Raw genomic sequence first — 17,847 nt, forward strand, 5'->3', positions numbered from 1 at the left:
TCGAAGATACTACTACAAGCTGTTTGGCGATCCAACATCGGATGGGACGACATCATCACACCTGAACACAACGAAAGGTGGATGGACTGGCTGGGACTTCTGCAAGACTGCAAAGTTGCCATACCTCGGCGCTGCTTACAAAACAAAGAGAGCTTCGTCACCCTCCACCTCTTCTGTGATGCCTCAGAGCAGGCATGCTGTGCGGTCGCCTACCATACCGAGGAGATTGATGGGAACACCACAGCCACCTTCTTGGCCAGCAAGTGCAAAGTGGCTCCTCTGAAACCTCTTTCAATACCCCGCCTTGAGCTACAATCAGCGCTCATGGCGGCCAGACTGGCAGCAACCCTGAAGAAAGAATGTCGCAGCAACATTGCGCGAACAGTGTTCTGGACAGACTCGACAACAGTGTTGTGCTGGCTGCGCACAGATCCACGCACATACTCCGCCTTTGTGGCCAACAGACTCGGCGAAATCGACGAGCTCACCCGCATTGCAGATTGGAGATGGGTCCCTACCAAACTGAACCCGGCAGACATCGGCACCCGAGACGTCAACACTCCTGACCTCTCGCACTCTGGACGATGGTTCAGTGGACCAGCCTTCCTGACCTCAGACGAGGCAGAATGGCCGCGCGAACGGTGCAAACTGCCTCAGCCTGATGATGGCACCCTGGAAGTGAGGCCTCAATACGTTGGCATCACAACAACTGTGGCAGAGACACTGCCCGAAATCAACAGATTCTCTTCATGGCGTCGACTTATTCGAACTACCTGCTGGATACACCGTTTTATTAAAAGGTGTCGTGGAAAACATCACGAACAACCTGATAAATATTTAAGAAGCGATGAAATCAAAGAAGCAGAGGCCCGATGGGCAAAAATATGTCAAGAAGAGACATTTTATCATGACATAAATGCGCTCCAGAAAGGAGATCCACTACCAAGTGACAGCCGGCTCAAAGCCTTGAGCCCCTTCCTTGGACCTGACGGCCTGCTGAGGATGAATTCCAGATTACAAGCCCTCAGTAAAGTGCCTCAAGCAGTGCGGACACCGATCATATTAGATGGTGATCACGCCTATACAAGACTTCTGGTGAGACATCATCACCAGGAAGCCAATCACCCAAGTACGGAGAGAACCATGGCTGAGGTGCGAGGCAGCTACCTTGTGCTGCGACTGCGAACAAATATTCGGATGATCGCCCACAACTGCCCCACCTGCAAGATGCGCAGGAGCAAGCCAGCCCCCCCACTTATGGGGCCCTTGCCGCCATCAAGGCTAGCCCACCATGTTCCTCCATTCACAAACTGTGGACTAGATTACTTTGGGCCGATGGAAGTCACCGTATGCAGACATCGGGAGAAAAGATATGGTGCAATCTTCACACGTCTGTCTACTCGTGCCATTCACCTTGAGCTGACAACTTCACTGACCACGGACTCCGCCATCATGGCTTTACAACGCATGACGGCGCGCCGAGGCCAACCAAAAGCTCTGTTCTCAGACAATGGTACGAACTTCCATGGTGCCGACAACGAGCTGAAGGATGCCATCGAATCACTCAAAAATGATACCCGGATGAGGGATCATTTGTCAACAAAGGGGATCGAATGGAACTTCATCCCTCCAATGTCTCCTCATATGGGGGGAGCTTGGGAGCGCCTGGTGCGTTCTGTAAAAACCGCCCTGAAGGCCATCTTGCTGGAACGAGCTCCACGCGAAGAGACCTTGAGGACAGCGTTTGCCGAGGCCGAGTGGACTGTAAACAACCGTCCCCTCACACACGTCTCGGTGGATCCCAGGGACGAAGAGCCCCTCACCCCCAACCACTTTTTACTGGGAAGAGCCGGAAACCGACCTCATCTGTCACTATACGACAGGCAGGATGAGGAGGTATGCCTCCGTCGCCAGTGGCGTATCAGCCAACAACTCGCTGATATGTTCTGGAGACGGTGGCTCCGCGAATATCTCCCCACCCTGGCTGCTCGCCAAAAATGGCAACAGCCAGTCATCCCCATCAAGAAGGATGACCTTGTGATCATCATGGACCCCGCTATGCCCCGCAACAGCTGGCCACGCGGTCGAGTCCTTGATGCCACCCCTGCTGCAGACGGCCAAGTGAGGACCGCCAGGATCCAGACGAGCACCGGAATTTACGTCCGCCCCGCTGTGAAGCTCGCTGTAATCCTGCCGGCCCCGCCTACCGATGCAACATCAACAGTACCACCAGCCCAGCACCATCCCAGAGGGACTGGCCGCCGCGGGCTGCAACGTACCAACAAACGTCCTATTTTTTAGTTCAGCATAGCTAAACGGGGGGAGTGTAACGGACGTAGTTGACCATATTATTTAATTTCATAAAAATTGTTTTACTTTTATAAAATGTCCCTACTCCACGCCACTGGCAAAATCACCACTCCCCGCCACTGGTCATTTTTGTCCAATTTTCGGCCCAAGCGGCTTGAAAACTTTGACTCCGAATGGCTTCGATACCACATCGCCGGCTTACCTGCCGCGTGGATCAATGTCCAGCATTTTTTCTATGTAAATTTTACATAGAAAAATCAATTTTTAAACATTGCAAATATGTATATTTTACTTGTTCATCCCCTCGGCGGTAGTCAAATAAACACTATTTTCGATATACTACCGCTGAGGAGATATTAAAAAAGCTGTTTTTCACCCATATGTAAACCCATTTTTGAACAATATTTTTTACCTTTTTTGCGTGTACAAAAATCCAGGAACCTCGTAGCATAGTGAATCTTATCTCTTTCTGAGCGCTATGTTACGGGGGACCTCGGAAAAATACTAAACTAACATATTTTACAAATTTGATCGCTTGAGATCATTTTTACACATTTATTTTACAAACATTTCTTATTTTTTGTCGTATCTTGACAAACAAAAAATCTAGTTGTCAAGATACACATTCCTATAACTACTATGCTTTTAAACTATGTAATTGTCATTCATGTAAGCGCTCAAAATCTTTTCTAACTCGCAAATTTAAGCGACTACTATCACCAGTACTACCGACAAAATGAATATGCAACAGTTTGTCGGAGGCTATAAACGCATTGTTGGCGCGGGTACAACCCCCCACCACTTTTGGGCTCCTAGCCCAATGTCGGGCGCGAGTCAGGCTAATTAAATATAAGCAGCCCCTTAATTCAAAATAAATCAGTTCATCTTTACCACCAAAACCAAGCGTTTTATTTATCAACAAGTGACTCCTGCTCAACATCTGCCTCACCTCGCCAAGTCTGCTGCTCCAAGATCTTCTGGTGTTACCTCTTCGAGACCAGCCGGCCCTCCTTTGGAAAACCGCAAACACCAGAAGCGAGCAGAGACGAAAGCACACCCAGTGCCCACCATTCACCAAGCCTGGGTGCGGGAGGCAGATTTCATCACAATAACAACTATCATCATCATCATCGGCCGTAAAGGAGCATTCTCATCGGTTGAAGACACGGTTTGGACCCGGCGCCTAAATCTACAGTCTTGTGCGGACTCCCGTCCAGTACAAGTGGTCCTTCGAGCCGGGATTCTCACACGCCTTCAACCAAGATGTCTCCAACTTTACGGTCGAGCCGGATCCAAGACGATGGATCCTCAACACCATCTGCAGATGCCCTGGACGCTGGGTCTCAGGCCACGGCTGCGGTTCACGTCACGCCTGACGTAACCCCCATGCCCACGCCCAGCACTACTCCTGACATGGCACCACCTGCACATCATGACTCACCGCCCTCCACATCTCAAGAGGATGCGATGGAGTCATTGCGACAACAGCTTCGCAGTCAAACCGAGCACATTGAGAGACTTAAAGCAGCTCTTCAATCAGCTCCAACAGCAGCAGCCCCTGCCCCTCCTGGACCTTCGAAGCTCCTGGAGAGGTCACCACCATCATGGACGCAGCCCGGCCAATCGAGCCCGGTGCCTCTGGTGGACCAGAGGTACGAGGAACCAGCAGCAGCAGTGCCTGCCCGATCTGGACCCGTACTCCTGGAAGGGTACCCTGCTCAAGGAGGACCCTGGCGCTTCCAAGGGTACAGCCCTGGATGGGTGCAGCCCGGCCAACCGAGCCCGGTGCCTCTGGTGGACCAGAGGTACTCAGCAGCGGCGCAGCCAAGGCCAGCCGGTCCCCCGCCCTCGTCACCCTGGCCCAATGCAGGGTGGCCAAACATGATGCAGCCTGGACCCTCTGGCCCCGTACCGCCCGCCCCTCTGATAGAACAGAGGCAAGCCGTACCTGAAGTGCCAGCCGGACCTGTACCTCTGGTGGACCAGAGGTACGCATCACGAGCGCAGCAAGAGCCAGCAGGCCCTGCGCAACTAGCACCCTGGACCATTCAGGGATGCCCAGTACTGGTGCAGCCTGGACCTCATGGCCCTGTGCTGCCCGTACCTCTGCCCCACCCGGGGTACCCAGCGCCGACGCCAGGATCACCTGCCGGACTGCTGGAGCAGTGGGACGTGCCATGGACACAGCCTGGACCACCTGGACCCTCTGGACCATCTGGACCATCTGGACATGTGCCGCCCGTACCACTGCGCGAACAGGAGTATGGCGTGCCGGCACGGCCAGATGGCCCGCCCACAGCCAGTACCAGCTCCATGCCGAGATTCCCGCCCCAACCTACGGCGGATGGGACGGCCCAACATACCAGAGCCTGGGTTCAGCATGATGGCAGTCCCATGGCTCAGCTGGCCTCCGCCCTGACAGAAGCCATCAGAGCTTCAAGGGCTCAGGACAGCCCCCGTCCCACAATCGAGGACGATCCACGAATGGCGGCCCTTATTGCCAGACAATCTATGGCCAAGGACCTGCCTCCATTCTCTGGAGATCCACTGGAGTGGCCCACCTGGAGGGCACAGTTTAACCAGTCTACCTCCACATGTCGGATGACCTCCAGCGAAAACTTGATCCGCCTACAGCGGGCCCTCAAGGGGAAAGCCCGAGAAGCCGTCGGCCCCCTTCTGATGGACCCTGCCCAGGTTCCGGAGATCCTGGCAGTCCTGGAGCAGAGATTTGGAGGGACTACCTCACTCGCTGCCCTGATGCTGGACAAGGTGAAGAAGCTGCCCCACCTCACAATTGAGGCCTCTCTGGAGGACATCGCAGACCTGGTGGCATCACTCCGCTCCCTCAACAATGATGGCTATCTGACGAATCCAGCGCTGCTCAGTGACATCGCGGGGAAGATGCCGCCCACCTTGCGGTTGGCGTGGCTGATGGAAGTGCGGCACTACGAGGCCTCCGCTACCATCTGCCAGTTTGCCGCCTTCCTGAAAACCGTCGCGAACGCCATCCCAAAGTCCGGTTTGGTTGACCCCGCGAGGTCCCGCCCACGCCGTGAACCCACGCTCGCGACAACGGAACAGTTTTCGCGCAAAAACGGTGCTAAAAAACGTGATACCTGTGAAAGTTTCTTAAATATGTCTGCCGCGTCAGAAAAGTTTTCGCGAAAAAACAATTCGAACAAAAGTGACACTTGTGACAACAGTTTAAACACGTCTGCCGCGTCAGAACGGTTTTTATCGCGGGAAAACAATGTTTACAACAACAATTCTAGTGAAAAACAACAGTTCGCGAAAAATAATCGAAAGCCCCAAATTTTGTCTGGTAATAATCGAATGCCCCAAATTTTGTCTGGTAATAATCGAGAAAATAATCGAAGCGGGGAAAAAGTGCAAAACAGTTACGATGAAGTTCGCGAGTTCGACAACCGCGCCGGGTGTGTTCAGTGCGGTGAAAATGGCCACCAACTTAGCGAATGTCGTACTTTCGCCGCGAAAGACATAAAAACCCGTTTTGTGACAGTTAAAAGTGCCGGATTGTGCCGAGTATGCCTCAATGGCAAACATTTTACCAAATTCTGCAAAGTTAGTGACTGGTGCGGAGTGGGGGAGTGCAGATACCCCCACCGACTTCTTCACCGACTTCTTCACAACCCGAACTATCGTGAAAATAACAATACAGTGGCAAACGTTCACAATATGTGACGCCATACCGAAAGTGCCGTGTTAAAAGTGGTGGGGGTCATATTGTCGGGCCCCAAGCGACAGATTAAAACCTTTGCGCTTCTGGACGAGGGCTCAACTGTCACCCTTATTGATGCCACCACAGCACAGAAAATCGGCACAACCGGACCTACCCGTGAGCTACGACTACACGGAGCAAAAAACATGTGCTCAACAGACTTGACGTCCCGCCGCGTGCCAATTACTCTACGCGGCGCCGGAATCTCTGATGAGTACGTCATCAAGGCCAACACCGTCCAGCAGCTCAGCCTTCCTGAACAGAGGATCCACGGCCGCTACATCACCCCCACACTTCTCATCGGGCAAGACAATGTACACCTTATTGTCTCGAGGGAAGTGCGCGACGTTCGTGACTCTACGCGAATATTGTCACGGACGGCGTTGGGGTGGATCACCCATGGCGGAGGGGCCCCTGAACACGAAGCTGAGGCTACAACACTGGCCCTGCGCGAGGAGAGCCACAAAGACGACCTCATGAGTGATCTCATCAAACACAATTTTGCGATTGACTCATTGGGGATCACGTCCGCCTCTCGTGTAACTGCGCACATAGTACGTGCAAATCAGCTGATGGAAGATACAACCCATCAACTGACATCTGGCCGATGGGAAACCGGCCTTCTGTGGAAGGAGAATAATATCACACTGCCTGACAATCGGCAATGTGCATTAAAACGACTGTGGTCTCTGGAGAGAAAATTATCGAAGGAAAAGGACTTGGCAACCGCCTATGCAGCTAAAATCAACGGACTTATAACACAAGGCCACGCACGTGAACTTACGGATCGAGAGGTAGAAAAATCCTCTGCCCGCAAATGGTACCTACCGCATTTTGCCGTAGTGAACCAAAACAAACCAAACAAGATCCGTGTGGTGTTTGATGCTGCCAGCCGCTGCCGAGGGACCTCCCTCAATGATCAGTTGCTGACTGGGCCTGACCTGCTGACTTCATTGTTAGGAAACATACTCCGGTTTCGAGAGGGAAAAATAGCTCTCGCCGCCGACATCAAGGAGATGTTTTTACAAGTGAAAATCAAAAGTGAAGATCAACAGTCACAATTGTTTTTATGGAGACCAACACCTCAACAAGAACCACGTACTTACATGATGTCATCAATGATGTTTGGCGCTACCTGTTCACCAAGCAGCGCCCAGTACGTGCGAAACAAAGTGGCCCAGGAGAATTCTGCACTATTCCCTGCTGCCGCAGCCGCCATCCAAACAAAGTTTTATATGGATGACTATTTGGATGCGGTCGATACCAAAACTGAAGCGACAGCACTCATCACTACTGTTGCCAAAGTACTGTCAACTGGAGGATTCCACCTAACAAACTGGGCCTCTAACGACACTTCAGTGATGGCTACTATCCCGCTTATAGACCGAGCCAGGTCAGCCATCACCATAAACAGCGGAGAAGCAGATACCGAGAGAATCCTCGGACTTCTGTGGGATCCTGTCACAGATCGATTTTTATATGCATTTCGCGATGCTGCCGATCCTGAACTGATCAGCAGGCCTACCAAACGCCAGCTGCTCAGCATTGTTATGAAAATCTTCGACCCTGTGGGCTTCGTCGCTTGCCTCACAGTCCGATCGAAGATACTACTACAAGCTGTTTGGCGATCCAACATCGGATGGGACGACATCATCACACCTGAACACAACGAAAGGTGGATGGACTGGCTGGGACTTCTGCAAGACTGCAAAGTTGCCATACCTCGGCGCTGCTTACAAAACAAAGAGAGCTTCGTCACCCTCCACCTCTTCTGTGATGCCTCAGAGCAGGCATGCTGTGCGGTCGCCTACCATACCGAGGAGATTGATGGGAACACCACAGCCACCTTCTTGGCCAGCAAGTGCAAAGTGGCTCCTCTGAAACCTCTTTCAATACCCCGCCTTGAGCTACAATCAGCGCTCATGGCGGCCAGACTGGCAGCAACCCTGAAGAAAGAATGTCGCAGCAACATTGCGCGAACAGTGTTCTGGACAGACTCGACAACAGTGTTGTGCTGGCTGCGCACAGATCCACGCACATACTCCGCCTTTGTGGCCAACAGACTCGGCGAAATCGACGAGCTCACCCGCATTGCAGATTGGAGATGGGTCCCTACCAAACTGAACCCGGCAGACATCGGCACCCGAGACGTCAACACTCCTGACCTCTCGCACTCTGGACGATGGTTCAGTGGACCAGCCTTCCTGACCTCAGACGAGGCAGAATGGCCGCGCGAACGGTGCAAACTGCCTCAGCCTGATGATGGCACCCTGGAAGTGAGGCCTCAATACGTTGGCATCACAACAACTGTGGCAGAGACACTGCCCGAAATCAACAGATTCTCTTCATGGCGTCGACTTATTCGAACTACCTGCTGGATACACCGTTTTATTAAAAGGTGTCGTGGAAAACATCACGAACAACCTGATAAATATTTAAGAAGCGATGAAATCAAAGAAGCAGAGGCCCGATGGGCAAAAATATGTCAAGAAGAGACATTTTATCATGACATAAATGCGCTCCAGAAAGGAGATCCACTACCAAGTGACAGCCGGCTCAAAGCCTTGAGCCCCTTCCTTGGACCTGACGGCCTGCTGAGGATGAATTCCAGATTACAAGCCCTCAGTAAAGTGCCTCAAGCAGTGCGGACACCGATCATATTAGATGGTGATCACGCCTATACAAGACTTCTGGTGAGACATCATCACCAGGAAGCCAATCACCCAAGTACGGAGAGAACCATGGCTGAGGTGCGAGGCAGCTACCTTGTGCTGCGACTGCGAACAAATATTCGGATGATCGCCCACAACTGCCCCACCTGCAAGATGCGCAGGAGCAAGCCAGCCCCCCCACTTATGGGGCCCTTGCCGCCATCAAGGCTAGCCCACCATGTTCCTCCATTCACAAACTGTGGACTAGATTACTTTGGGCCGATGGAAGTCACCGTATGCAGACATCGGGAGAAAAGATATGGTGCAATCTTCACACGTCTGTCTACTCGTGCCATTCACCTTGAGCTGACAACTTCACTGACCACGGACTCCGCCATCATGGCTTTACAACGCATGACGGCGCGCCGAGGCCAACCAAAAGCTCTGTTCTCAGACAATGGTACGAACTTCCATGGTGCCGACAACGAGCTGAAGGATGCCATCGAATCACTCAAAAATGATACCCGGATGAGGGATCATTTGTCAACAAAGGGGATCGAATGGAACTTCATCCCTCCAATGTCTCCTCATATGGGGGGAGCTTGGGAGCGCCTGGTGCGTTCTGTAAAAACCGCCCTGAAGGCCATCTTGCTGGAACGAGCTCCACGCGAAGAGACCTTGAGGACAGCGTTTGCCGAGGCCGAGTGGACTGTAAACAACCGTCCCCTCACACACGTCTCGGTGGATCCCAGGGACGAAGAGCCCCTCACCCCCAACCACTTTTTACTGGGAAGAGCCGGAAACCGACCTCATCTGTCACTATACGACAGGCAGGATGAGGAGGTATGCCTCCGTCGCCAGTGGCGTATCAGCCAACAACTCGCTGATATGTTCTGGAGACGGTGGCTCCGCGAATATCTCCCCACCCTGGCTGCTCGCCAAAAATGGCAACAGCCAGTCATCCCCATCAAGAAGGATGACCTTGTGATCATCATGGACCCCGCTATGCCCCGCAACAGCTGGCCACGCGGTCGAGTCCTTGATGCCACCCCTGCTGCAGACGGCCAAGTGAGGACCGCCAGGATCCAGACGAGCACCGGAATTTACGTCCGCCCCGCTGTGAAGCTCGCTGTAATCCTGCCGGCCCCGCCTACCGATGCAACATCAACAGTACCACCAGCCCAGCACCATCCCAGAGGGACTGGCCGCCGCGGGCTGCAACGTACCAACAAACGTCCTATTTTTTAGTTCAGCATAGCTAAACGGGGGGAGTGTAACGGACGTAGTTGACCATATTATTTAATTTCATAAAAATTGTTTTACTTTTATAAAATGTCCCTACTCCACGCCACTGGCAAAATCACCACTCCCCGCCACTGGTCATTTTTGTCCAATTTTCGGCCCAAGCGGCTTGAAAACTTTGACTCCGAATGGCTTCGATACCACATCGCCGGCTTACCTGCCGCGTGGATCAATGTCCAGCATTTTTTCTATGTAAATTTTACATAGAAAAATCAATTTTTAAACATTGCAAATATGTATATTTTACTTGTTCATCCCCTCGGCGGTAGTCAAATAAACACTATTTTCGATATACTACCGCTGAGGAGATATTAAAAAAGCTGTTTTTCACCCATATGTAAACCCATTTTTGAACAATATTTTTTACCTTTTTTGCGTGTACAAAAATCCAGGAACCTCGTAGCATAGTGAATCTTATCTCTTTCTGAGCGCTATGTTACGGGGGACCTCGGAAAAATACTAAACTAACATATTTTACAAATTTGATCGCTTGAGATCATTTTTACACATTTATTTTACAAACATTTCTTATTTTTTGTCGTATCTTGACAAACAAAAAATCTAGTTGTCAAGATACACATTCCTATAACTACTATGCTTTTAAACTATGTAATTGTCATTCATGTAAGCGCTCAAAATCTTTTCTAACTCGCAAATTTAAGCGACTACTATCACCAGTACTACCGACAAAATGAATATGCAACAGTTTGTCGGAGGCTATAAACGCATTGTTGGCGCGGGTACAACCCCCCACCACTTTTGGGCTCCTAGCCCAATGTCGGGCGCGAGTCAGGCTAATTAAATATAAGCAGCCCCATAATTCAAAATAAATCAGTTCATCTTTACCACCAAAACCAAGCGTTTTATTTATCAACAAGTGACTCCTGCTCAACATCTGCCTCACCTCGCCAAGTCTGCTGCTCCAAGATCTTCTGGTGTTACCTCTTCGAGACCAGCCGGCCCTCCTTTGGAAAACCGCAAACACCAGAAGCGAGCAGAGACGAAAGCACACCCAGTGCCCACCATTCACCAAGCCTGGGTGCGGGAGGCAGATTTCATCACAATAACAACTATCATCATCATCATCGGCCGTAAAGGAGCATTCTCATCGGTTGAAGACACGGTTTGGACCCGGCGCCTAAATCTACAGTCTTGTGCGGACTCCCGTCCAGTACATATTTGAAGTAATTTCGTAAAAATATGTCATATTTCGGCGTGAATCGAAATTTTTCGGCCGATTTCCGTCGCGGCGGGCTCTTTAAAATTCAGATATTCGAAATAAATTCGTAAAAATACGATATATTTACGCGTAAATCGAGATTTCGCGGCCGAGTTTCATGGCGGCCGACCCTTTAAATTCAGATATTTGGTGTAAACTCGTAAAACTACGACATATATCCGCGTAAAGCGTATTTTCTCAGCCCTTCAAACTCGGATATTCGAAATAAATTTGAAAAAGTACGACATTCCAGTGTAAATCGATTCAGATTTACAAAATAATAATACTAATTAGGACAATGTAAAACCACGTAAAAATACATTTTTCGGCGTTTTACCGCCACGGCTGACGTTTAGATTCAGATTTACGAAATATTATGATTTATTTTCGCAAAAATCTATTTTTTTTCGAATTACATGAACAAATTTTCGTGCGCGGACAAAAATAAATTTCGAAATACGAATTAACGAATTTCGAATTAAAAAAAAATTTGTATGAAAAAAAATTTCTGCGGAAATTTTTTTGGCGAAAATTTCGAATTACGCGTTTTTTCGAATTATCGGGGTCGAATTAACGGGGTTCTACTGTAGTTGTATTATTGTGTCTACTAAATATTGCGTGTATTTAATTTGCAGCAAGTGATATCCCTGAACCAAGAGCTGGTGGTGAGAGGTCTGGCGGGCTGGTCAGAGCAGGAGTCCTGAAGAAGGGAAGCTACGGATAGACAAGAACCATTCTCCTACAACACCTAGTCACTGCTAACAGCGTTGTTAATGCATTCATCACTTTTGTAATATATATTATCATAATTGACATGACACTCCGCTTAGCGGGTTAGTGGGATGCAGACCTCACTGATTCCTCACCTTATGTTTGTCACTACTGCTGGCAACCACTTCTTCTCGGGAGCTGGTCCTCATTCTCTTCCCTTTTCAACTTATATATTACCGTATCTGCCTTGTAAAAGTCACTTCCTCAATTTAGCGTCTTATATAATATAATTATGACGAGCGTCAGTCATAGAACTATGTAATATTTTGAGGATCACTCAATTGGTAGAATAGTATACACTAGTATTCATTTTTCTAAATACATAGGACCTCATATAAACAAGGACTAAATAAGTTAAACAAACAACCTAAAATTTGGGTATTTATAAATAATTTTATGAAATGCCTTTATTATCAATGTTTTACCTGTTGATGTTATGTTAATTGAATCCGGTATTGAGATTTGCATGTGTATGAACATTAAGCGCACCACAGACCAGACAGAGGGCGTAGAGGGAGGATGAAGCACCAAGTACAAGTTAAAATAGCAATAATAATCACAAATTTGTTTGTCTTTTTAATGATCATGATTGCTTTGGATATCAACCTCATCCTAATTCACATCTCCATAAACGCCGGTCTTGTTAACTTCATGCATCATTAGCTAGTAAGATTCATACCTATACCATTATGGTTATTGTAATTTGTCATTCTATATTAATGTTATAGACTTATGTATTTTGAATTTCAGTATCATTACTTCATTTGGTAAATTCACCCTATTAATCATTGAAAACTATTGAATTCTTCCATCTTATGATAATCAACTAGCTTCGTACAAAACTTCATGTTATTACTTCCGTTGAAAATGTATTGTTAAAGTCACAAATAATATTTTTCATTATTTGATACTTAAGTATATAAAACTTGTTACAGTTTAAGTAACGAATCACTGTACAGTTGTTTGTTTGTTGAAACTCGAATCATATTATTTGTGAGAGGGTGTTTGAATGCTGCGAGAGTTCATAATCTAGTAAATATTTCATTATTTGTTCCTTCCACATTGATTGCGTAATTCTATGAGTTTTGGGTTTTCCATATTGAAGTAAGTATTTATAATAGTTGCTACTGAGTGACTGGGTGGGTGATGGATGGAAGATGAATACATGACTGATCATTAATGAATTCAAAGGTCCCCAGTTGATACGTGGCCAATGTACCAATGGCAACCGAGGCTTGAATCAGTGAGAAAGATCAGGTTGGCGGAAAACCCAAATGGATTTGTTTTTGCATTTATTTTACTTTAATGGCTTGCTTGAACACCCTCGCAGGGATTGTTGGGTGCCAGAGCTGAATTCTCAATATATGGGCTGTTTAAGCTTAGTGATGAGTCATTAGTCTCCTAGTGGTTGCTTCCTTAATGGCCAACAAGAATACCACAATGTAATTATGTAAAATTGTTTTTCTCGAATTTTTCTGATACATAACAGCAAATATTTGAGTGGTGTATGCAATGAAGTTTAGATGTAAGCCTATGTGATTAAAGAACTTAAATATGCAAAAACAGAGTTATTTTGTAAATATTTAGAGTAAGACAATAGTTTAAGCAAATTAGTGAAAATTCTTTTTAGACATGTTGGACATTCATATTTGGTATACTTTTATTTTTATTACCTAGATGTATTTTTGAAGCTTATTAAATTTTATCTTATAATAAATACGGTGTGAAACAAATTTACAAATAAATGTTTTTTTAAGTTTTTTTTTTTTAACTTTACTCTGCAGTCAGTTTTCTGTAAATAAACCAAAATTACACGTTTGAGACTAATTCATATTTGCATGATAGTTAACACCACTTGACTATCGTAGGTTGTTACAATAATTGTTACCTATTAATCTTCATGTAAACTAAAAATTTGAATATCACATTTTTTGGTTTATCACACAATCTTTCCTTCTGATGACAAGTAACATTTGCATAATGAGACTCATATAGTTAAATTTTATATTTTTCCAGCTTCATATCAATCATGGTTTTCTCTAAACCCCTAACATTTATGTAATTAGTAAATCCTACAGTTGATCTATATGCAGCATGAGGCAATTCGTATTGTGATGAAAACTTAAGATGCTAACTTGCTTGTCCGGCATTGTAGTAAGAAATACTCTGCTGATTTCATTATTTTTTTTCAATAAGTTTTCTTACTTCAACTCTAGTTCATATTACACAAAATACTAGTTTTACGAGTCCTTACCTAAAGTTACTTGCATAAAATAGTGATTTTTTATAGTTTTGAGTTATTACACACCTTTATTATAGAGTATTTTGAATGTTTGCTGTTAAAACTATGTTTTTTTCTTTCTATTTAACACATTTCGTCCAAGTGAAATGAAGACTTTATCTGTGTTCTTATTTAATATTGATTGATTTCAGTTGTGCAAAAATGAATGTATAATGATGATGGTTTGGCACTTGATCTTATCAGTCACTTGCTGTAAAATTAGAATCATTTTGTCATATTTAATTTATAAGGTAACTAGAAGAGTGTGAGATGTGGGATTCTCATCTTGAAGTCATTTCTGAAATCATTTTGACATCCCCTCCATAAGCAGAGGAAACTGAACTGACTGCCAATTTGGCTAATTGAGAGTGTGATATCAGTTTGAAAGGATGGCGGAGGAACTAAATAAATTATTTCCATTTCTAGACCATTTAGAACCACCACCTTGTAAAGAAACGGTGCTAAATTTGAGTGAAACAGTTAGCTGTAATGTTTCCATTAGTCAGGACTTAAATCAATCAATATTTTTATATGAGGTACTTGTTTGTGCTTGAGTTTGAAATATTTCAAATCAAATGGATTAATTATTGCTGACAATGTAAATATACTGTTTTTTGAAATTGAAAAAAAGGCTTTCAAGATTATTCAATTTGAAAAGTACTAAATTTAGAAGGGAATGCTAATTGCACTCTATGTTATCTCATTTTAAATTATTATACATAAATCCTTGTTTTTAATGGGACTTTTTGAAGAATGTAATCATAAATTGATTATTTTGACCAGTGCCAATTCCTCAAACAGGCCAAGATAAAGGGAGATTGTGTTTGTGCCTCCAACTGGGAATGATCTCCTTGAACTGAAATTATTTTGGCCTGTTGTGTCGTTGAATACTGAAATTGCTAAAGTAAATAATCTCAACTTTGTATTGAAAAGCCTAAATGGTTACAAATAACTATGTAAATCTTCAAATAAAAACAGTTTGAGAACTGTTGTGCTATCAAAATAACTAAACCACAAACATGTCTTGGTTTTACCAATTCTTATAATCATTTCAACTTGTATGTTATCCATTTTTAACTAACTGATAAATAGGTGCCAAACTGACTTTCAATAATTCTTAGCAAAATATTATTTCCTTTGAAATGTATCAGTTCCGTAAAAATGCTTTGAAATATTACTAAAATGTAAGTTTTGTGAATTGCACATGAAACTCTTGTATATATGTTTTAATATTTTTGAAGTTTAATAATAAATAAGTTTCGTTTTAATAAATAATTCTTTGATTTTGTACCCACAAAACTTTACACAATATTCCCAAATTAAGTGTGTTGTTAAATACTGGGATCCAATTATAAACGAAGACAAGCACACCACCACCCTGCTCTGTCTGTAAGTATTTGAGGCTTCTGGGTGGTTCAAATTTAACTTCAAGCCCGGTAGTAGTTTCTTCCTGCCATGGAGTAGGAGTCGATAAGACCTGGAAATTCAACAAGGGAATTTTCCACTTATTGTATGAATTACTCTCTGTTTGTTCGTAGCAACCGGTTTACTTAATTAATATGGTTATTTTTTATAACACAATTTACAACATGGGTGGCCAACCTTTTCAGCAGAACCATTTTAGAAATGAGATTTCCTACCGGCCCGTACTAGAGGTGAGTCATACTAGCTTATCTTGATACTTGGAACAACTGGTACAAGTATGAATAAATACCTAGTCCAAATACCTATTCTCTAGTATTTCGTACTTATGCTTACTTTTACAAGTAATGGTATGCCAAAGGGAATTATTGTATGGGGTATTGCTCACTCGATGCTGTATTCCCCACAATATTTTAATGAAACGCAAGACGCGCAATACTGATAGTTGAATCAATGTACTGAGATACTTCCATATACGGGTTATGATACGAATGTTGGAATGTTTTTTTGGTGGTTTTATGAACACTAAAAGAAAAACTGTGCATATGCTCCGCGGGCCACAAGTAGACACCCAGCAGGCCGCAGGTTGGCCACCCTTGATTTACAATATATTCAAAAAGTGTATACCTGCTTCTGTATGTCGCAAAGGATATATCCTAAGTGGTTCAACAATACTATTATTTCTGATATTAACACACTTAGAGGCCGGGAAAGGCAGTTCTACCCGTTTGGTCGATTGATGCTTAACGCCGGGAAGGGTAGTTCTACCTTTTGCGCCGGTCTCATTTCAATGGCAGAAAAGTCGAAATTATTCAATGTTTTTATATGAAAATTATATACCAATCTCTTTGTAAAGGTCCCAACTATATGTACGTAATTATCGAATCGTAATGCAAGTCTTCTTTTTATATTTATCTTTGTGACTTTCGTTTACATCGGTATTTCAACAAAATGATATTATTTTTTAATGTAAATAATTCAATTCCTGGAATGAGGGTTTTTATGACTGTGTAACCTGATTCGAAACGACCTATCTCTGTTCATATGTGAAGTAACATACATATTGTGCGTTGAAAAAGTTCACAAGAAAGTATTAAGATTTTTATTTTTGCGTTTACGGATAATTACCCCTGGCTATACCAATCTACCACTCCTTTAGACAAGTAGAGGTATTGCTCTGATTAAATATTTTTATCTCTTAATAAACCGTTAAATATCTACTATGGACAAAGACATTTTCATAATCTGGCCCCAAAAATTTTCAATTTAATGGAAAAAGATATTAAAGACCTGGCAACAAGTGTAAATATAAGACACAAAATCCACACATGGATAGTCAACAAAGGCATTGTATACTGCGGACAGATAACATCTACAATACCATAAATTATAGCACACTCCACGCCTGAATTTTTCTCTTCTGTTCTCACTCATTTATTTGTATTTTCATTATTTCTTATGCTTTTCTTTTTAAAATTCTTATCTTTCTAATTATTATATATCTTTTTTTATTTATATTTTATATATATCTTTTTATTTATATTTTTGATTCTATGTAAATTCGCATTATCTAAAACTAAATCAAACTCCCGCCACCTCAGAACAGGCTCAGCCTAGTGAGGTGGATTATACCAAAAAAATGTATGTTAATTTATTGGTTAATAAATAATTTTAAAAAAAATATATATCTAACAATGAGATTCTGGCTCAAATAAATTTCATGTACCAGTCTCACCTCACGTCATTACCTCCTTTATTATCCCGTCGTCATTACTCACCCGTGGAGAGAGCCATGTCCTTCCTAAATGTAGTTGAACAAAGATCGGTATGTTTTTTAACTTTCTACCATTCTTACAAGGTTTTTGTAACTGCAAATACATTGTATAAACGGTACAATTATAACGACCTAGACCCCAATAATGTTATAAAAAAATTGTACAAATTGAATTAAATAAATGCCAAAAGCCAGTAGGATTATGGCACACCCAATTAGTGAGGCAGGTTGAGAAAGACATGTCTATTCAGACCTGGTTACTAAACATGGCCGAAGCCATTTCAAGCAATGGTGGTATTTTACCAGGTCGATAGAAAAAGCATATACCACTATAGAATGTGCCATAAATATACTAATATATGTGTAACACAACACATT

The 17,847-nt window shown here is 44.4% G+C and overlaps 1 protein-coding gene across 3 annotated transcripts in view; it reads left to right on the forward strand.

The window, feature by feature from the left end:
• LOC149421570 (uncharacterized) overlaps positions 1-15,515 on the forward strand; it is an 83,512-nt gene extending 67,997 nt beyond the window's left edge. For 2 of the 3 annotated variants that reach the window (XM_089634882.1, XM_089634883.1), the window contains exon 8: positions 11,857-15,515. In XM_089634882.1, the coding sequence (XP_089491008.1) occupies positions 11,857-11,925 (69 nt within the window). In that variant the 3' untranslated portion in view covers positions 11,926-15,515. The remainder of the gene's footprint in view (positions 1-11,856) is intronic. The other variant, XM_089634881.1, reaches the window with a different exon arrangement.
• Positions 15,516-17,847: the final 2,332 nt, after the last annotated feature.

The sequence above is a fragment of the Hesperophylax consimilis genome, chromosome 8, assembly GCF_061612785.1.
Source record: "Hesperophylax consimilis isolate HC1 chromosome 8, BYU_Hcon_1.0, whole genome shotgun sequence".
NCBI lineage: Eukaryota > Metazoa > Arthropoda > Insecta > Trichoptera > Limnephilidae > Hesperophylax > Hesperophylax consimilis.